The sequence below is a fragment of the Lemur catta genome, chromosome 20 (assembly GCF_020740605.2).
Source record: "Lemur catta isolate mLemCat1 chromosome 20, mLemCat1.pri, whole genome shotgun sequence".
Taxonomy (NCBI): Eukaryota; Metazoa; Chordata; class Mammalia; order Primates; family Lemuridae; genus Lemur; species Lemur catta.
This window is the reverse complement of record NC_059147.1, coordinates 6,235,836-6,255,456: the sequence shown is the minus strand read 5'-3', so window position 1 is coordinate 6,255,456 and position 19,621 is coordinate 6,235,836. Positions and strand designations below refer to the sequence as shown.

The 19,621-nt window shown below is 39.1% G+C and overlaps 1 protein-coding gene across 2 annotated transcripts in view; it reads right to left on the bottom strand.

Annotated features, from left to right (window-relative positions):
- Positions 1–3,949: 3,949 nt before the first annotated feature.
- The window catches only part of HEATR3 (HEAT repeat containing 3), a 36,580-nt gene continuing 20,908 nt past the window's right edge, over positions 3,950–19,621 (bottom strand). For both annotated transcript variants that reach the window (XM_045533147.1, XM_045533148.1), the window contains 4 exons: positions 15,174–15,262; positions 9,894–10,037; positions 6,981–7,157; positions 3,950–4,741 (listed from right to left, as the gene is read on the bottom strand). In XM_045533147.1, coding sequence (XP_045389103.1) covers positions 4,619–4,741; positions 6,981–7,157; positions 9,894–10,037; positions 15,174–15,262 — 533 coding nt within the window. In that variant the 3' untranslated portion in view covers positions 3,950–4,618. The remainder of the gene's footprint in view (positions 4,742–6,980; positions 7,158–9,893; positions 10,038–15,173; positions 15,263–19,621) is intronic.

Sequence of the window (19,621 nt, the reverse complement as noted above, 5' to 3'; positions counted from 1 at the left end):
TAGGACTCTGCTGCTTTTCAGGTTCATCCTCCAACCGGGCCATTTGTCACATCTAGATTGCTTCGTGGCTTCCTCTTTGTCCTTTCTCTTTTCTCGTACTACCTCTTTCTAGACCAGTAGTTCTCAAAGGGTGTTCCACGGATCCTTTTCTTGGGGGTGGAGGGGTGTCGTGAGGTCAAGACTGTTCTGGCACCGATACTGAAATGTGACTTGCCCTTTCGCTGTGTCGGCACATTGGTGCTGCGTGACAGCAGCAATGGGGGCAGGGCGGTTAAAACCGCTGTGGCGAGTATCAATCAAGGCCTTGGCACCAAACTGTGCCAGTCATCACTGTGTCCTCCCCATCACGCCCTTACGGCCGCACTCAGTAATGTGCTTGACGAATTAGTAAAAAATACTAATTTCATTAAACTTTGACTCTTGAGTACCTGTCTTTTTCCATATAGCTGTCAGTTATTCTAGCACCATTTATTGAAAAGACTATTATTTTTCCATGGAATTAACTTGGCACCTCAGTGGAAAATCAACCGACCATATAATTATGGCTCTATTTCTGGACTCAATTTTGTTCCATTGATCTGTCTTTACTTACGCCGAAACCATGCTGACTCCATTACTATAGCTTTCTGTGTAGTAAATTTTAAATTCAGGTAACATGTCACAGAGCCAACTGCACCCAGTTCTGCTCCCCTCTCTCTTAGCCAGAGGCGCTGACTGGACCCACAGTCGTGGCATGAGGGTGATGGGGACGGTGACCTGCTCTGTGCTGGGATGCAGAGGTACAGGGCCAGCTGGCCTCCAAGGACAGCTCACCACCCGGGGGGGCTCCTCCTCTGCAGTTCCTTCGTCTTCTCTCTCACCGCCTTTGATAACCTGGAGAGTCTTGTCTTTGGCAAAGGATTCCAAGCAAAGCTCGGCCCTGAGCCTGAGGTTCTCTGCCTCCTGCTAGCTCTTTCCATCGGCCTCATCTACCTCATGTGTCACCACCTGCTTCATCTCGTTGGTCTGTGCTACAAGATCTCATTCACTCTGTACCAGGTGACACTCCAGTCCTCACACCAACCAAGGGTACACGCAAGAGCAAGAAGAAAACAAAAAAGAGGAACTAGCTTTCAATGTCCAAGAAAGTTGATTCTTTATAAAATCAGGTAGTATAAGTCCTCCAACTTTGTTCTTTTTAAAAGTTGTATTCTATGCCCTTTGCTTTTCCATATGAATTTTAGAATCATCCTGACTTTGGTATTTTATTCTTTTGCATGGCTTATACGTTCATTAAATAAGTTGGTATCTGTAAGTGGTTCTTATGATTGTTTTGCGTGTTTTTATACTTCATCAACTCAATAAAACAGCAATCCTCAATCTGATGTCCACGCATGAATTGAAAAATCCATAAACACTCCGAGCTCTGATGTAAAACAGAGGGATGTGTGTATGTGCACATGGTGGTTTTATACATTCTTTGACATTCAGAAATTCCTTGACATTCCTCCCTTCAATAGGTAGAGCCACCCCAGGGTGGGCTGAACTTGACTCACAACAATTAGAACATGGCAGAAGTGAAGTGTTATTTCCGAGACGACATCATAAAAGGCACCACTGCTTTGTCCTTGTGCTCTTGGATCACTGACTGGGGAAAATCAGTTGCTGTGTCATGAGGACACTCACAGCAGGAAGCTGAGACCTCCTGCCAACAGCCATGCGAATGAGCCGCCTTGGAAGCAGATCCTCTAGTCCTGGTCAAGCCTTCATTCAACTGGCTATAGCCCAGGCTGACATCTTGACTGAAACTTGGAGAGACCCTGAGGCAGGACCACTTCGCTAAGCCACTCCTGAATTCCTGATCCACAGAAACTGTGAAACAATAAATTTCACTGCTTTAAGTTTGTAAATTTTGGGGCAATTTGTTGCACAATAGGTAAGTAACACAGTGCACTTATTTGAGGAGAAAGTCTATGATTTTCATTAGATTCTAAGATTAGTGATGCCCAAAATGGTTAAGAATTACTACTGTAAAATAAATATTAATACTAGATTTCTTTTTCTTTTTCTTTTTTGAGACAGAGTCTCGCTCTGTCACCCTGGCTAGAGTGCAATGGCATCATCATAGTTCACAGCAAACTCCTGGGCTCAAGCAATCCTCCTGCCTCAGCCTCCCTAGTAGCTGGGACTACAGGTGCATGCCACAATGTCTGGCTAATTTTTCTGTGTTTAGTAGAGACGGGGTCTCACTCTTGCCCAGGTTGGTCTCAAACTCCTGACCTCAAGCAATCCTCCCGCCTTGGCCTCCTAGGGTGCTAGGATTACATGCATGAGCCATTGCGCCTGGCCAAAAGTGAATGTTTCAAAATACTACAGTATAACTTTACTATAGAATTTTCGGATACAGTGAAGAGAGTTTTTTAAATTGCTGATGTTCTATACATAGCTTAAATACAATCAAGTCTTGGTCCATGCAATTTCAAAAAGGCAGGAAGCCTACAACATAGCTGGGTGAACAGGGGCCCTGAAGAGATCTTTCCCTATCTTGGTAACTCAAACAAGATAAACCTGCAAAATATAAGTGCAATTAAATGACCGATATTTCAAAATTAATTCTTTTAAAATAAAATGTTTCCTCAGAGTGGGTATGAAGCAATAAAAAAAAGAATAAAATAAAATGCGTTTCCATTTTAAAGGCAAAAAAAAAAATGAAAAGTAGTGATTTTTATTTCCTTGGGCAAACGTGCTATGGCTGAACACTTAATAACATCTTCTAAAACAAAGACTGTCATAAGAGTTCATACTCTAATGCTTAAAATAGTGTATATTTTTAGTGGATGATTATGGATGATTTTCAAATAAACGTGTTTTAAAGCTGACTGCTTTTTTCCTATGGTCATGAAGGAAAACACTATAGTCTCTATTATACAGCACCCTGAATACTACTCACATGCTTTACTAAGCTGTTATGTAAATAGGTAAACTGCAGTGTGTATTTAAAATGTGTTTTCCCTTTTTCCCTGTTGTTAGAAGAACAAAACTGAATGGTAGCAATATGGATCAAACCATCCATGCCTCAGCAGCTAAAAACATTTTAGGATGGCACATTTCAGTGTATTAATCAACTCACCTTCTATCGTTCTATAGGATGATTCTGCAGTTCAACAACTGCCAAACAGAATCGATAACATTTATGCATTTAACAAATATTTATCAAGAGCTTATTATAGACTAGGTCCTGTGCCAGATAGCCTGGATATTGTCTATAGGTTGGAAAGCATGGAAAAAAAATGGGACTGGAAGCTTTCTTCTCCTTGAAAATAATGATATTCTATAGATATTTGAGGCAGAAAGAACTCTAAAACTTTTCTTTATTGGAAGAATCTCTCCCAAAAAACACATGCTTGTGTCAATCATTTAGCTGAAATGACCACTAAACATACACAATGTATATACAGCATAAAATCCATGATCAAAGAGAATAAAGCAAAATTTAGTTTATGGTATACCATTTCCATTTTCGCACCATGTATAGAATCTGGTCATTTTACTTGGTCTCGTGGGCTCAGTGACCCTTAGGGCCAGGAAACAATCTTGGTTTCCCAACACTCCATAACATAGAGGTAAAAAGTGTAAAATACATCACAGTGCAGAAAGTAGTGAATAAAAAACAACTGCTAAACTGGGTATTGGGTCTTTATCAGGGCAACTGAGATCAACTGTGCAGAAATTTTGAATATCCATCGTGGACTCTCTGTTCAGGTAAATGGATGGACAGTGGAGGCCCTCGGGGCCCTCTGAGATAATGACCTGCTTTCATCCTACTACTTCAAGGGCATTGAAAGGTAATGCTGGAATATCCTGCTTTTTTTAAAATCTCACATACATTCAAATCAATATTCATTAGCAAGCAAACATCCAGGAGTAGGTTTATTTAGTATCTTAAAAAAGATTTTGTAAGACACAAGGCTTTAAATTAAAAAGTTATTTATTCAAAAATATTTTCTAATTCTGATTCCGTATCAAATTAAATCAAGGAGTGATCCAATAACTGATCACATCCACCTAGATAGAGGATGGCAATTATCTCATTAGCTCATTAGTATAATCTACTAAGTAGTGAAATACAAATTTAACTCATTCACTTCTTCACAAAAGGTAAACATAATTGGTATACTTCATACCAAAAATTATTTTATAAAGCTTGTCTTCATATTTCAGTTAAAGATTCAGCTGATATAAAATGATACTGTCTTAAAAGAACATCCAAGCAATGCTTTGGATTTTCTTTTTTTGGCAAAATTCAAGGAAAACATGATTGTTTGAAATTTCTTTGCCGCTCTCGAATTAGTGAAGAACCACCTGAGATTCCTTTGCATTTGCACCCTTCCACCCTTCGTGTTTCCAGTGGTTAAAAATGTGCGGGGAGCATGATGTAGAGAGTGCTAGAGATGCCACACAGGTCTCAAAGCTTAAAAACCCATTTCTGACAGGTTTTGAAGCTTTTATGAACTTCAAATTAATGTACGGAATATAAGCATTTAAAAATAATTTTCAGATATGTATACAGTCCAAGGAAATCCTTTAGTATTTTTTGCATCAAATACTTTCGGAAAAAATGGATTTCTCTTTTGATGGTTCAGGAAGTCAGCCTTTTCTCAACAGTTTCTTGATAAGCAACAAACCTTCTCAAATTCATCTTCACATTGTCGAGAACACACAGCTGATCTGTACTGTATTTACCTCGCCCTTCTTTACGTATCTGCAAAAAACCAAATCATGTGACGTAGTATATATCGCTAATTCATTTCAAGAAAGAAAGTATGTAATTTAGGGTGTATTTAACCATTTCCTGAACAAGATAGCTGCAAGATTTTGGTGAAACATTTTTACTTTCAAGGTAAATGGAACAGTAAGTAAAAAATAAATATAAATTTAGAATGTGCACTTTAAAATAATAGTTACAAAAATGATTGAATCATAGACTTTAAAAAACAAAATTCCAGGCTAGCCTCTGACTAACAAAGAAATTTCCTTAGGGTAGAGCTTTGTACTTTTGAGAATAGAAAAACGATTAAATGTTACTACCACGCAATGTACACTAAGTAGGAAAATCAATCAGAACAACAGAACTTCCAGAGGTTAGGGGCTATTTTCCCAGTTCATAGTTTACCTAACTCCTTTCTAAGCATTTACTTCTGCAGGGTTTGATACCTGGGACTACAGGTGCATGCCACTTCACCTGGCTATTACTAAATTTTTAAATGTAACATGCCAAGACATAAATATGTTACAAACAAACCAATATTAATGTTCGTAAAAACACACTGGCTTAGATGTAAAAATGACATAGATAATGTGCATACCATTTGTTGCTATTTTTCCTTTTTTCTGAAAAGAAAACTTTTTTTTTTTTTTTTTTTTTTGAGACAGAGTCTCACTCTCTTGCCTGGGCTAGAGTGCCGTGGTGTCAGCCTAGCTCATAGCAACCTCAAACTCCTGGGTTCAAGCGATCCTCCTGCCTCAGCCTCCCAGGTAGCTGGGACTACAGGCACACGCCACCATGCCTGGCTAATTTTTTCTATTTTTAGTTGTTTGGCTAATTTCTTTCTATTTATAGTAGAGACAGGGTCTCACTCTTGCTCAGGCTGGTCTCCAACTCCTGAGCTCAAATGATCCACCTTCCTCGGCCTCCCAGAGTGCTAGGATTACAGGCGTGAGCCACCGCACCCGGCCAAAAAACTATTTTTTATACGTTAAAAATTTTTCAGAAAATTTAAATTTCTAAATACAGAATCATATTCACCTAAAAATTCATTATATAATTCTCTCCATGAGAAATAAATTCTGCATTATGAGCTTGTTGGATAAAAGAAATATTGGAAAACAACAAAAGTAAGCAAACCTCTCATCATAACCTCTACTCTTTTTTCCTCGAACTTCTGGACTCAAGCGACACTCCCAGCTCAGCCTCCCAAGTAAATTTCTATTCTTTTGACAAAGATTTAGAAGCAAATGTTTAATCCGAAATCTAAAAATATAAATATTTGTATTTCTCAAAATTATATAATTTTAAAACTGGGACTTAGATAAGAGGAGAATGGTAAACCTATAAATAGACACATAATTCAAATTTGTTTTTATGTTCTCCTATCCCACTACCAAAACAGTCTTTTGCTTTTTGTGGGTTTTTTTGAGACAATATCTCACTGTGTCTCCTGGGCTAGAGTGCAGTGGCGTCAACATAGCCTCAAATTCTTAGGCTCAAGCGATCCTCCTGCTTCAGCCTCTCCAGTAGCTGGGACTACAGGTACGCAGCACCACAGCTGACTAACTTTTATATTTTTGTACAGATGGGGTCTCACTCTTGATCAGGCTGGTCTCGAACTCCTGAGCTCAAGTGATCCTCCTGCCTTGGCCTCCCAAAGTGCTAGGATTACAGGTGTGACTTACCTGCCTGGCCTCAAAACAGTTTTTGAAATTAATTTTTGACTCAAAGTTAGCTTTGGTGTTTCTGACAAAACAATAAATAAATAAAAAGACTAATGAAGGTAGTAGCTACATTCTCCAATGCAGAACAGCCTGGAGTTTGCTCTTTTTTTTTCAGAGTACCAAAGAAATGTCCGTAACAATGAAATCAACTTATAATGTATTACATGACATAAAATAAATTTAAAATGTATATGAAAGTACTTTGCAAACTACAGAGTATAGTATTTATATATATGAAGCATTGTTAACATAACTAAACTTAAAAAAGAGAGAAACTTGTCAGATACCATTTTGGCTTCAAGTTTCAGTGATTCGACAGTAACACTGCCGAGCCATGACTCAGTGAACAAGCATTTTCCCAAGTCCTGGGGATGAAGTGCTACGTTAATCACTGAGATTCACAGGCATTTGTCATCCACATGCCTCTAAACTGCACGGTGGTAACTACACACACTTCATCCCCACAGAATGTTGAGACTTATGCACATACAAATAAAACAGCTACAAACCTTCATTTTGAAGACTGGCTGGAATTCTTTCAGAGTAGATAATAATTTAATTTGAACTGAAGCTCTTTCAGCTTCTTTGCCATCTGCAAAAACATCAAAGAGGGCATCCAGAGCTTCTCCTGCTACCACAAGGGAAGGATCTTTGGTGGCAACCTCAAGCAGAAAGCACCCAATGGACTGGAAACAACAAAACACATTGTGATGTGACTAAAGTCAGTCTCCCAAGTGGGTATGGACTTTAAATGTGGCAATAATTTATGCATACTATTTATATAAAAATGCCAGGGAAAAATTAAAACTTTTAAAAGATTAGACAAATACTGATAAATATACCAAGTACAATATAAGCCAGATAATAAAACATATTATAATTTGTATCCCTAAATAAAGTGAATAGAGAACCATAAACGATGTATGATCCTGGAAATCATTAAAGTTTCCCATCTACCTCCCTCAAAAAGGCTTTTTGCATGAGGTCAAAATGCATAGAAATCTTATCTATAACAAAAAAAAAATCTGCTTTTAAAAGTCTATGAAGATTAAAAAAAAATCCCTAACATTTAATCTCATTTTTCTCCACTATATTGGTTGAATTTTAACATCTACTAGTTTTTTTCTGCAGTTTGCTGGCTAAAGAATGGACCATGCAAAGAACTGTTCCAGAGTAAACTCTTTATGTCTCAAGGGTGAGAGCCCATCTGATCTTACAGGTGGGACAGTGGAAATGCCGAGAACAAGTCCAAAGTTCAGCTCCACCGTAAACAACCGGTGACTTCTGGACAGGTGCCCTCTCTGCATCTCAATGTTCTCATCTAACACACGTGGTCTAAGACTGTATTCAGATTTAATATCCTATAATGCGATATGAAGCACACAGCATCACCCCTGAAGCAGTGTCATTAGGAAGGACTGATCTGAATCTAATCTTGCCTTTAGATCTAACTTCCAGTTTGCAGGAAAGACAGAGGATAAAGGAATATGCTTAATACCACAAGGAAGCAATCAGACAAACCCAGGCTGGACATCATACGGGACAGCTGCTCCAGGAGCTGAGGACAGACGGGTGGTGCTGGGTTGTACTGGGGGTGGAGGGGACTGTTCTACATTAAGAGAGACAAAGAAAGCACCAAACCAAGCCTAACGTGTGGGCTTTACGTTTAAAGAAACTATCTGTAAATAGATACTTTTTAGATAAGTGGAAAATTATGAATATGAACCAGGTATTAGATATGTTAAGAAATGACTGTCAATTGTATAATTAACATGATAATGGCAGTTATATAAAAAATTGCCTCCATTTTTAAGAGAAGCATCCTGAACCAATAGGGGAAAAATACCATGGTGTGTTTTTAATTTCCTTTAACATACCCAGTAAAGAAACTGTATGTAGTACATATGCTAGAATATTAATGAATGTTAAATCTTCTCACAGGAACACAAAATTCGTTGTACTTTCTGCTTTTCTACATGCTTGTAAATGTGACTAAATAAAAATACTTTTTAAGTCTTATGTCTGGGAAAAACATGCTGTTCCACTAAGGCGGCCCTTGGGAATTATAGTCCTGGGGAGGCAATGACTATACCTGCACACGCCATCCGCACATGTGTGCACATACATGCCACACAGCCACACGCTCTCTCATTTACTGAGTATGTAGCAAAAGCCCTAGGAATGACACAGGAAGTGGGTTAACAGTGGCTGCCTCTCCAGAGGTGAACTGGGGGACTGGAAGTTTAGAAGTACAGAGGTGAATCTTTTCACTATATACACTTTTGTACTTTTCTTTTTTTTTTTTTTTTTTGAGACAGAGTCTCACTCTGTTGCCCGGCTCAAGTGCCGTGGCGTCAGCCTAGCTCAGAGCAACCTCAAACTCCTGGGTTCAAGCAATCCTTCTGCCTCAGCCTCCCGAGTAGCTGGGACTACAGGCATGCGCCACCATGCCTGGCTAATTTTTTCTACATATTTTTAGTTGTTCAGCTAATTTCTTTCTATTTTTAGTAGAGACTGGGTCTCGCTCTTGCTCAGGCTGGTCTCGAACTCCTGAGCTCAAATGATCCTCCCGCCTCTGCCTCCCAGAGTGCTAGGATTACAGGCATGAGCCACTGCGCCTGGCCCCTCACTTTTGTACTTTTCTAAATGCTTTGATGTATGCATATATACATACATGTATCATTTTTCCCCCCAAAATTCTTAAGAACATCAGTCATCACTGTAAAGTAATTAGCAGGTTAAGAGGTACTTTATAATAATCAGTTTATTACCCACTGGTCAATAATCAACACTTCAGCAATTATTAGCACAATGAAGGGTAATTTTTACTATTTCCGTCCTTTTAATCACTAGTGAAGTTATATCTCTAGCAATGCAGTTTGTGAGTGATTGCTCTGTGATAAGGTGCTGAGTGAGTTCTTCAGCACAAGAATTTTTCTATGACAAAGTACTGAGTGAATTCCTAGTGTATTGGCACTAGTAGAGTTGCTGCTTAAAATTTATGGAGTGATGTTAGAATTAACTGTGTGGTATTTTTCAGAACATACTTTATCTGGTGTATAAAGAAAACCGGGAGGATTGTTCAGAACACAACATACATGTGGTTTATGCAATGGCAAAGGCAGAAGGTATCTTAGAAAATTCTGAATTTGGCCTTTCAGTGAAGACAATTTTAGTTTTGAAAAAGTATCCCTGGAATAAAGCTGAATTGCAAAATGCAGCTCAACTTTTCAAGTACTTACCTAACACATGTAGTTAGATCAAGCCAAATGGTATATTCTAATAATATAACTTCATCAGCAACTTCTTGATATGGTTTCTTCTCTTCATGTCCACAGAAATTTAAAAAATCCTACACTCACAGTTATTCTTCTCCCACTTCTAATTACTTAACATGTTAGGTTGGAAGCAAGGTATTTTACCTTAAGAGTTTCAAGTGTACCATCTTCTTTGGCTAGGATGCTGCCAGTGATCCCTAAAATGCTAACAACGTTCACGCGAACCCCAACGTTACTACTATGAATGCCTGCTTTGCATAATGTCATCAGCTGATCAGGAGTCAGGCACTGTTGAAAGAGCAGAGGAGAGTATTTGCAGTGTGACACTCAACCAATCCCACCAGCACGTGAAAACAGTATTGACAGGAATCTCTTTTATAGGCTGCGTGATTCTAAGAGTGACATCAACTCCTGGCAGAGAAGCTATTGCACATCCCAATTACTCCCCAATATAGCTGGTAATTCTGAATTAAGATGAGCCCTGCTTATGTTGCTATCAATATCCAATCTATAAAAGGGGCCCCAGGTCCCCTAAGTTTCATTTAAAGACAACCTTCATTCCACATGTACAGACTAAAGAGATTCTAATCTTTTTAATATGATAAAAAAGGTTTTCAAAGTACAAATAGGATCATTTAGCTTTAATAAAAATAGGCAAAGTATGAATTTACTTTGAGATGTTTGTGTTATCATAATTATTTTTTTAGAGACAAGGTCTCACTCTGTCACCTAGGCTGGAGTATAGTGGCATGATCATAACTCACTGCAGCCTCGAACTTCTGGGTTCAAGTGATTCTCCTGCCTCAGCCTCCTGAGTAGCTAGAACTACAGGCGTGCACTACCACACCCAGGTAATTTTTTTTTTTTTTAAACCTTTTTTTAGAGATAGAGTCTCGCTAATGTTGCCCAGGCTGATCTTGAACTCCTAGCCTCAAGCAACCCTCCCACCTCAGCCTCCTCAGTCGCTGTGATTACAGGTGTGAGCCACCATGCCTGGCTCATCATAAATTATTAAAGATCATAAAAAGCTGGCTAAAACTTATAATCCCCGCACTTTGGGAAGCTGGGGCAGGAGGACCACTTACTTGAGGCCAGGAGTTTGAGACCAACATGGGCAATATAGCAAGACTCTGTTTCTACGGAAGAAAAGGCCACTGGAGAAAAGGAGGTCAAAGAACTGCAAAACCAGGTTACTGGAAGGATCATCTATGTGGATACTAAAGGTATCTAAAATTATGACAGGGCTAGTGAACAGGAACAGAACCCATCAGCAGGAACCTTCAAGGAGAGAGGGGCGCCCCAGGGGATGGAAGAGGACTGTAACCCAAGAAGTGGATGATATAGTCCAATGACACGTTAATTAGACATTTTAACAACTAGAGGATTTTACAAAGAGAATGTGTTAGAACAGCGGTTCCCAAACTTTATCATGCATGTGAGTCACCTGGAGAACACGATAAAACATGGATTGCTGGGCCCTCCTCAAAGTTTCTTTTTCAGCAGGTCAGGAGTGAGGCCCTAGAACTTGTCCTTGTATATTTAATACAAAGAAGAAAATGGACCAATCCAATAGAAGAATGGGCAAGACAGAACAGTCACAGAAAAAGTAACAAAAAGCCCTTTAGACACATGAAAAGATGTCCAGCCTCCTCATAATAAAAGAAATGTTGAGTTAAAATTGAGATACAATCTCTCACTTAATCCAACTGGTAAAATCCAACCTTTTGATAACAGATGCTGCTAGCGAGGCTATAGCAAAATGGGTACCCCTAAGCACTGCGAGTAGAGATGCAAAATGGCTCAGACCCTAGGAAGGGGACTAGCAAAATTACAAATGCCATCTATTCTCTGATGCAACAAGTTCACTTCTAGGAATCTACTCCAAAAACACAATGGCAAGAATACAACATAATGTGTAAAAAAGGTCATTCCAGTTTATTTGGACTAGCAAAAGACTGGAAACTCAACTGTTTATCAATAGCAGACTGTGTAAAAAAGAGATGAGAAAAATCTCTATGCCTCCTGAGAGCCTGTAGCTGCGACTACAGGCACAAGCCACCGTGCCCAGCTATATACTATTTTTTAATAAGAAAAAAAAAAAACTGCCTATGTTTTCAAAAAAGAAAACAAAATGATAAAAACTAAAAAGGATGATTACCAATATAGTGGAAATCAAAGAACAAGAGCAAAGGGACAGAAACTAGATCTTTCTGAATATATTTTTTTTTGGTGGTAAAATACACACAAAATTTACCATTTTAACCATTTTTTAAGTGTACAGTTCAGTAGCATTAAGTACATTCACAGTGTTGTGCATGTGATGTGAACCATTGCCACTGTCCATGTCTAGAACATTCTCATCATCCAGTACTGAAACTCTGGAGCCTGGAAACAGTGACTCCTTACTGCCCCTGCCCCGCTGGTGACCACTGTCCTACCTCCTGTCTCTATGAACTTAACTACTCTAGATACTTCAAATAAGTGGAATCACGCAATACCTGTCCTTTTGTGTCTGGTTTATTTCCCTTAGCACATACAGTGTCTTCAAGTTTCATCCCTGTTGTAGCATGTGTCAAAATTTCTTTCCTTTTTAAGGCTGAATAATATTCCATTGCATGGTATACCATATTTTTCTCCGAATAGATCCTGTTTTACAGTTTTAACCTTAAAACTGTGTCAATATTTTATATAATTAAAAAATAAAAATTAAAGCAAACAAAAAGCAATCCCTTTAAAAAAAGTGAAAACCGAAGCTAACTTTGTAATAAGCCACACAGAGAATTTTTTCAACTTTAAAACACAGCAATATGACTAGTTTTTGAGGGATATATCCTAAGGACAAAAAAAAATAACCCACAAAGAAATATTAAACTACATTCAATAGTGTTATTAACACTGTACCCTTTTCAATTTAAGTGGGACATATCAGAACAAACTCAAGATTTTTCTCTTCCTAAGAAAGGCTTATTTCCTAGCTATTTCCACTAAAAAGACCTAGAAGCAATGACAATATGGTATCAATAAGCACTCTAAAATTCAATTTCCCACTAAAGAAATCAAGGTTTTTTGGAGAAAGAACTGATTCCATATTTTAAGCAGGAAAATTGCAAGTTAAGCCTGGGATATCTTGTGCTTGGAAGCAAAAGTGATCAAAAACCTAGGATTCCCATCAAAGAGACACAGGAGCCAACTGGAAGGGATTCCTACTACCTAAACATAGTACAATTTTTGTATCAAAAAGCAAGACTAGGGCAGGGCACAGTGGCTCACGCCTGTAATCCTAGCACTCTAGGAGGCCGAGGCGGGAGGATTGCTCGAGGTCAGGAGTTCGAGATCAGTCTGAGCAAGAGCGAGACCCCGTCTCTACTAAAATAGAAAGAAATGATCTGGACAGCTAAAAATATATAGAAAAAAATTAGCCGGGCATGGTGGCGCATGCTTGTAGTCCCAGCTACTTGGGAGGCTGAGGCAGAAGGATTGCTTGAGCCCAAGAGTTTGAGGTTGCTGTGAGCTAGGCTGACGCCATGGCACTCTAGCCTGGGCAACAGAGCGAGACACTGTCTCAAAAAAAAAAAAAAGCAAGACTATAATGGAATGAAACACAAATATATTTTTAAAAACCCTGAGCTCAAAATGATACTTAAAAAAAGCTTCACTGGTCACTTTTAGAGATTGCTAGGATTATCAGTTCATTGTTTTGGAAAAAAGAGTCAGGGAGAATCATATACTTATCTTATTCATATGACCTTTATTTCAAAGTTACTAAATAATTGATGAGACAGTTCTTACTTGTAGAAGAAGCACAGCTAATAAACAAAAGGAACAAAAAAATTAGAGTATCTCTATTTTGTAGCCCCTAATGATATAATGGACCTAGGCAACCACAAACACTGGTTGCTAAAACCAGTAAGCGAACCCACTGATTAATCCTAGTATTGCTATTTTATGACATTGTATGATTTGGAGTATAAAAGTAGGAAATATACATAGCACTCTATATTAACCTTGCCAAAATAGCTGAACGTGAATCGAACGAAGCCGCTAGACCTAGCTCCCAGTCGTCAAGAAACATGGGCGCTAGGAGGACCTGTTAAATGAAACCATCATGACAAATAAGCCAAACCTCCAAATGGGGAAAATTCTACAGAAAATGAGTTTCTTTGATGAATAAAAGGTACTGGGAAAGGGGAATAGCTGGGGAAAATGTTATAGATTAAGAGACTTAAGAACCTGTGAATATACCAAAACCACTAAACTGTATACTTTAAATCAGTAAGTTGAATGGTGTGTGAATCAAATCTCGATAAAGCTATTTAAAAAAAAATTTAAGAGACCAACATATCAACCAAAAGCAATGTGTGGACCTTGCTTAAATCCTGATTTCCACAAGCCAATTATAAAAAGATATTTTTTAAGGCAATCTGGGAAAAATGAACTCATACCCAGCGATAATAAGAAATATCTGTTAATTTTGGGATTGGGGGTAATGAATGGAATTGGGGTTAAGTTTTTCAAAAATTTAATTTTCTGTCAGACATACATAGTGAAGTACATAATATAATATTTGAGGGAAATGATATGATCTGCTTTAAAATACTCCAGGAAACAAACGTAAGAGTGCAGGACAGGCCAATGCAGGAGAATGGTGGGATGCTGATCACCTGTGAAGGCTCAGGATGACATGTGGGAGTTCACAGAATTATCTCTGCTTTTAGGAATGCTTGAAAATTTCCTTATGAAAAGTACAAATAAAAGTGGTAAAGCACCTATCAGAGAGGTGTGGTTGACCACTGTGGAGGGTCAGGGAGGGCATGCTTGAAAATTTTTATAATAAAGTGTTTAAAAAAAGACCAATGACATTTGGAGAAAATACTTACAACATATATATAAAATAAGAAGTTATATTGATAAAAAAGCACCTGTGTGTGTTGCTGATGGTGGGGAGAAGAAAAAGATTTTACTCTTTATTTTAAGCACTTTTGTTTTCTTTTCTTTTTTAAGAGGCAGCACGTTGCTCTGTCATCCAGGCTGGAGTGCAGTGACACAATTATAGCTCACAGTAACCTCAAATTGCTGGGCTCCAGTGCTCCTCCTGCCTCTCCCTCTCGAGTACCTGGGAATACAGGTGTGTGGCACCACACTTGACTAATGTATTTATTTATTTATTTTAGAAACAGGGTCTCATTTCATTGCCCAGGCTGGTCTTGAACTCCTGGTCTCAAGCAATCCTCTCACCTCGGCTTCTCATAGTGCGGGGATCACAGGCATGGGCCACCACACCCGGCCTACCTTTTTCATTTTACAAAGATCACATATTACCCTTGTAATAGAAACATGTATTTTTTTAAAAAAATAAATAATGAATTTTGCCTCCATAATATGGAAACTTTGCAAGTTTCACATAACAATTTTTAAAGATCTTACCTGAGAAATGTTCCTGGAGGCCATTGTTTGCAAAAGGGCCCTCAAGGCACTACTTATGGCTTCTAGAAAGTCAGCATGTTTAGCAAAATCTAAAATACAAAGATGAAATATAAAATTTGTCTTTCTCCAAGATAGGCTATTTTGTAGAAAAAGAAAATAGAATCAAAACAAAACCATGTTAAATGTTAATATATGCTATTATTAATAAAAACACTTGACATTTAACCCAAAACATTTAGTTAACAGCTTCTTGTATATTATATACCCACGTCTGAAAGTGACCAAGGTTGTCCTGGGAACCTCTGCCCTTGGAACCCAGCTATTATGTTATGAGGAAGCCCAGGTCACAAGAGGTCACTCATTCTGCCTGACAATAAAGGTGTGTTCTACGGACAATCCTTGACCTCCAAACATTGGGTTTTTATTTGACTCACACTTTAGCACATGGTAAACCTTAGCTAGCTTTTGTAGACTGAATTCAGTCTTTCATAGATCTCCATCATGGTGCTGGGCAGACCTATGGTAGAGTCATCTGTTAAATCGGACTGCCTCCTTGCCAACTCAAGCCCACTGCCAACCCAAGAACTGCTGCTTTGGCTGGGCCAGAGCACGATGCCTCCATGGTTTCCACAAACCCACCTTCCCCTCCTACTCCTGCTCCTCATCTCCACTCTTTTCTTACTGTCCTTTCATCCTACATAGAACAAACTGAACAGCAGCAATAAATCACAACACTAGCACAGTCATGCACAAGGGTGAAGGCCACCCAGCTGAGTTGACTTCTTAACTTTTATGGGAAGGGAAAGCCTAGTTTAGCAGCATCCCTGACCTCTACCCTCTAGACACCAGCAGGAACTTCCAAGTTGTAACAACCATAAACATCTCCAGACATTGCTAAATGTCCCTGAGGGAGGCAGGGAGAAAAACTGCCCCTAGTTCAGAACCATTGCCCTAGACATTGTGGAGTACAGACAAGCCATTTCTACTATGCCTTGCCTAAATTCTTGACCTAAAGAAATTGTAAACGGCTGGTGTGAGAGGCTCATGCCAGTAATCCTAGCACCCTGGGAGGCAAGGCAGGAGGATTGCTTGAGCTCAGGAGTTCAAGACCAGCCTGAGCAAAAGTGAGACCCTATTTCTACTAAAAATAGAAAGATGAGCCGGGCGTTGTGGTACACACCCATAGTCCCAGCTACTCGGGAGGCTGAGGCAGGAAGATTGCTTGAGCCCAGGAGTTTGAGGTTGCAGTGAGCTATGATGACACCACTGCACTCCACCCAGGGTAACAGAGCAAGACGCTGTCTCAAAAACAAAAAAACGAAAACAAAAAAAGAAAGAAAAGAAATTGTGGGAAATAATAAATGCTTATTATACCTTGGCTTCCTGTCCTATGGTGCCTGGGACCCAATAGCAGTTCTGGTCTCTATGTTGCCTGGGTGAGAGAGAGGCAGTTTCTGCACAAATTTTAATCAAGGCTTATTTTACTTTTGGCTCTCCCATTTTCAGATAACATGTTATGTACCAAAGTAAGAGATTTCCTGCAATTACCACAGAACAGATAATAGGATAGCTTTATGACCAGACAGACCTGGGATGGAATCCTGTCACTTACATTAGGTGACCCCTCCTTACTTCATTTTGGTCTCAGCTCAAATGTTACCCCTTCTCAGAGAGGCCTTTCCACACTAACTTGCCCAGTGCAGCACCTCATACCATTCTGCTTTTATGCTTTTCTTCATAGCCAAAATCATATAACACGTTTATATATACCAGCCAGGCACAGTGGCGCATGCCTGTAATCCCAGCTACTCAGGAGGCTGAGGCAAAAGAATCGCTTGAGCCCAGGAATCTGAGACCAGTCTGGGCAACATAGCAAAACCTCATCTCAAAAAAACAAAACATCTATGCTAGCATGCAAGAGCATGAACATGGTGACCCCCTCTATCTTGTTCATGCCTGTTACCACAGGACCTAGAAAAGTGTTTGACACAGAGTAAATGTTCAATAAACACATGCTAAAAGAATGAATGACTTTGAAGAAGTTCCTTAACCTATTTAAATCTCAGCTTCCTCATCAGAAAGATAAAGTAATAATGCTGATCTCATAAAACCTAGCACTAACAGGCACTCAAAAATTGGTGTGAAGTTGTTACTATTAAACTTCAAAAGGTTATTATATTGGTTTTGAAATGTATATTTGATTAAAGATCCAAGTGTATCCAAACTTGGTGCTTGGGAAAAAAAAAATAAAGATCCAAATGTGGCCCTACAAATTCATGAACTGCATGCACATAAAAGAGGTGACTCAAAATGTTTTTCCCCTCTACAACTTTGTACAGTATCCAAGAATTTGTAGCATGTCTAAATGTAGGTAAATAATCAACCCACAGGTAATCATGCAGCAAATTACACCTAGCTGAACTGCTCAGACAGAGTTTCAAGATTCCGACATGGAACAGAAAACATATCCCAGAATGGGATACTGCCATTCTAACTGTAACAGAAAAAGAGCTTTCTGATTCCCCAAATCTGGGAAAGCAGGGAATCCTAAATGATTTTAGAACTCATATAATGGAGCAAAATGATAGTTTGACCCAATGTGAAAACACAACATTGCTAAAAATTTCTTGATGATCTGAAAATCAACAGCTTTTAATGAAGGAGACAAAGATGTTGTTGTGTTGAATGCAAAGACCAGATTCTATTAAATTTTTCTCCTTTTATCCCTGATGTTATCTACAAACATAATGTAGGTATGTAAAGAGTACCACAAATTTTATAACTACTATACCCAGAACTGTATTTTAGCATTAAAATTAGAATTAGATAGAGCTATATGATCCTCATACATTGAACTCTCCAACATTGCAACCACAAAAATGTAAAGAAATTTAGCCCCATCCTCCCCACCGAATTACCCAATAATGGTTCACAGTATCCATATAGAACCCACAGGATTACATTATTTAATAAATCCCAAATGTTTAGAAGGACGTTAGGATATCCTCTCTAAATATAAGCAATTATTCTTTATCAAATTTCATTCTGATAAGAAAATTTACTGTTATTCTAAAATAAATAAATACTTTTCAAGCCACTTCTTGCCTCCATTTTTCTGAATGCCAGTGTTGACAGGTATAAGAACGGACCCTGAGCAATGTGGACAGTCTGGAGGCATTTTAATGGCAACCTTCCCCCAGCAACAACTTCCTATTCTTGGCAACTCAGACCCATCACACATGCAAGGCCAATTCAGATGACAAATCCCTGGAAATAACACAGCTCATGTCATTGGATGGATAGATTTTCAAAAATACTGCTGTGACAGTAAACTGTAGTAGGATTTTTATAAAAATAACAGCACGATAAATAAAACTGTTCTTAACCTAATGCCAAGTCACATTTCTAAACCTTTTTTTTTTTTTTGAAAAAAAGATTATGTCAAGAATAGCCATGATCTCTTCTCTGGAAGGCTTAGGGGGGAAAAAAAAAGAATAGCCATGAAACTAGAATTTGTTTAAAATCGAAGTGCTTATTTATATTTTCCTACAATCCAGAAACTTTCCAGCTTGGTAAGGTTTTCCGGTGACCTTTGCAGGTAGGGAATGTGGGCGCTTCGGTGATCACAAATAGCCAGTGAAATGGGGAGAAACAGACCCAAGTGCTTTCTGTAGAGCAGAGGCACAGAATATGTGCATTTATTTCAAGTGAAATAAACTGTTGGTGCTGGTTGGGGATGGGGCCTGTGGTACTGTGATCAGACTGTCACTGAGAAATGACCAGAGACAAGAGACAGCAGCTTGTGGTGCTCGGGCTAACAGGGTTATCTCAAGGTTAAGCTAGGCCTGGAAGCAGTAAGAGACTTGGGTAGGTCCTGCTCACCTGGGGCCCTGGCTGGGGACTCCCACGTGGCCCTGCTCCCTGCCTCAGCCCTTGGGAATGGGTGGATGGAAGCAGGCCCGAGCAACAGCAGCTTCCCACTCTCCACCCCATAGGACATCTTGCTGGGCCGACGGGAGCCAGAATGCCAGCAACAGTCAGGGAAAGCATGTCCTGCCTCACACCATCTGGATCTCTTTCAGGTTTATAGGAATGCTGGGGGAGAAATACAGAGCGATAGTCATAATCCGGCTTGCTCACATACTCCGGTGCTCATCCAGTCCTGGCTTGGAATGTCCATATCCTGTCTTGGGTATGGCTGGGCATGGCTTTCATGTGACCACTCCGACCAACGAATACACAAATAGCCGGACATCGCCTGAAAACTACACTTGTTAACTGACTAATGTTGAAAGGGCAGCAGAGACAGCTCACTAACTATATATGGGTTTCTGAACATTTAGTTACTTAATTTTTAAAAAATTAATCTAGAACTTGTAAACACATAGCACTTCTTAGAAACTTGATAGGATGATACAAAACAAACGTCTAAAGAACTGGGGACTGGC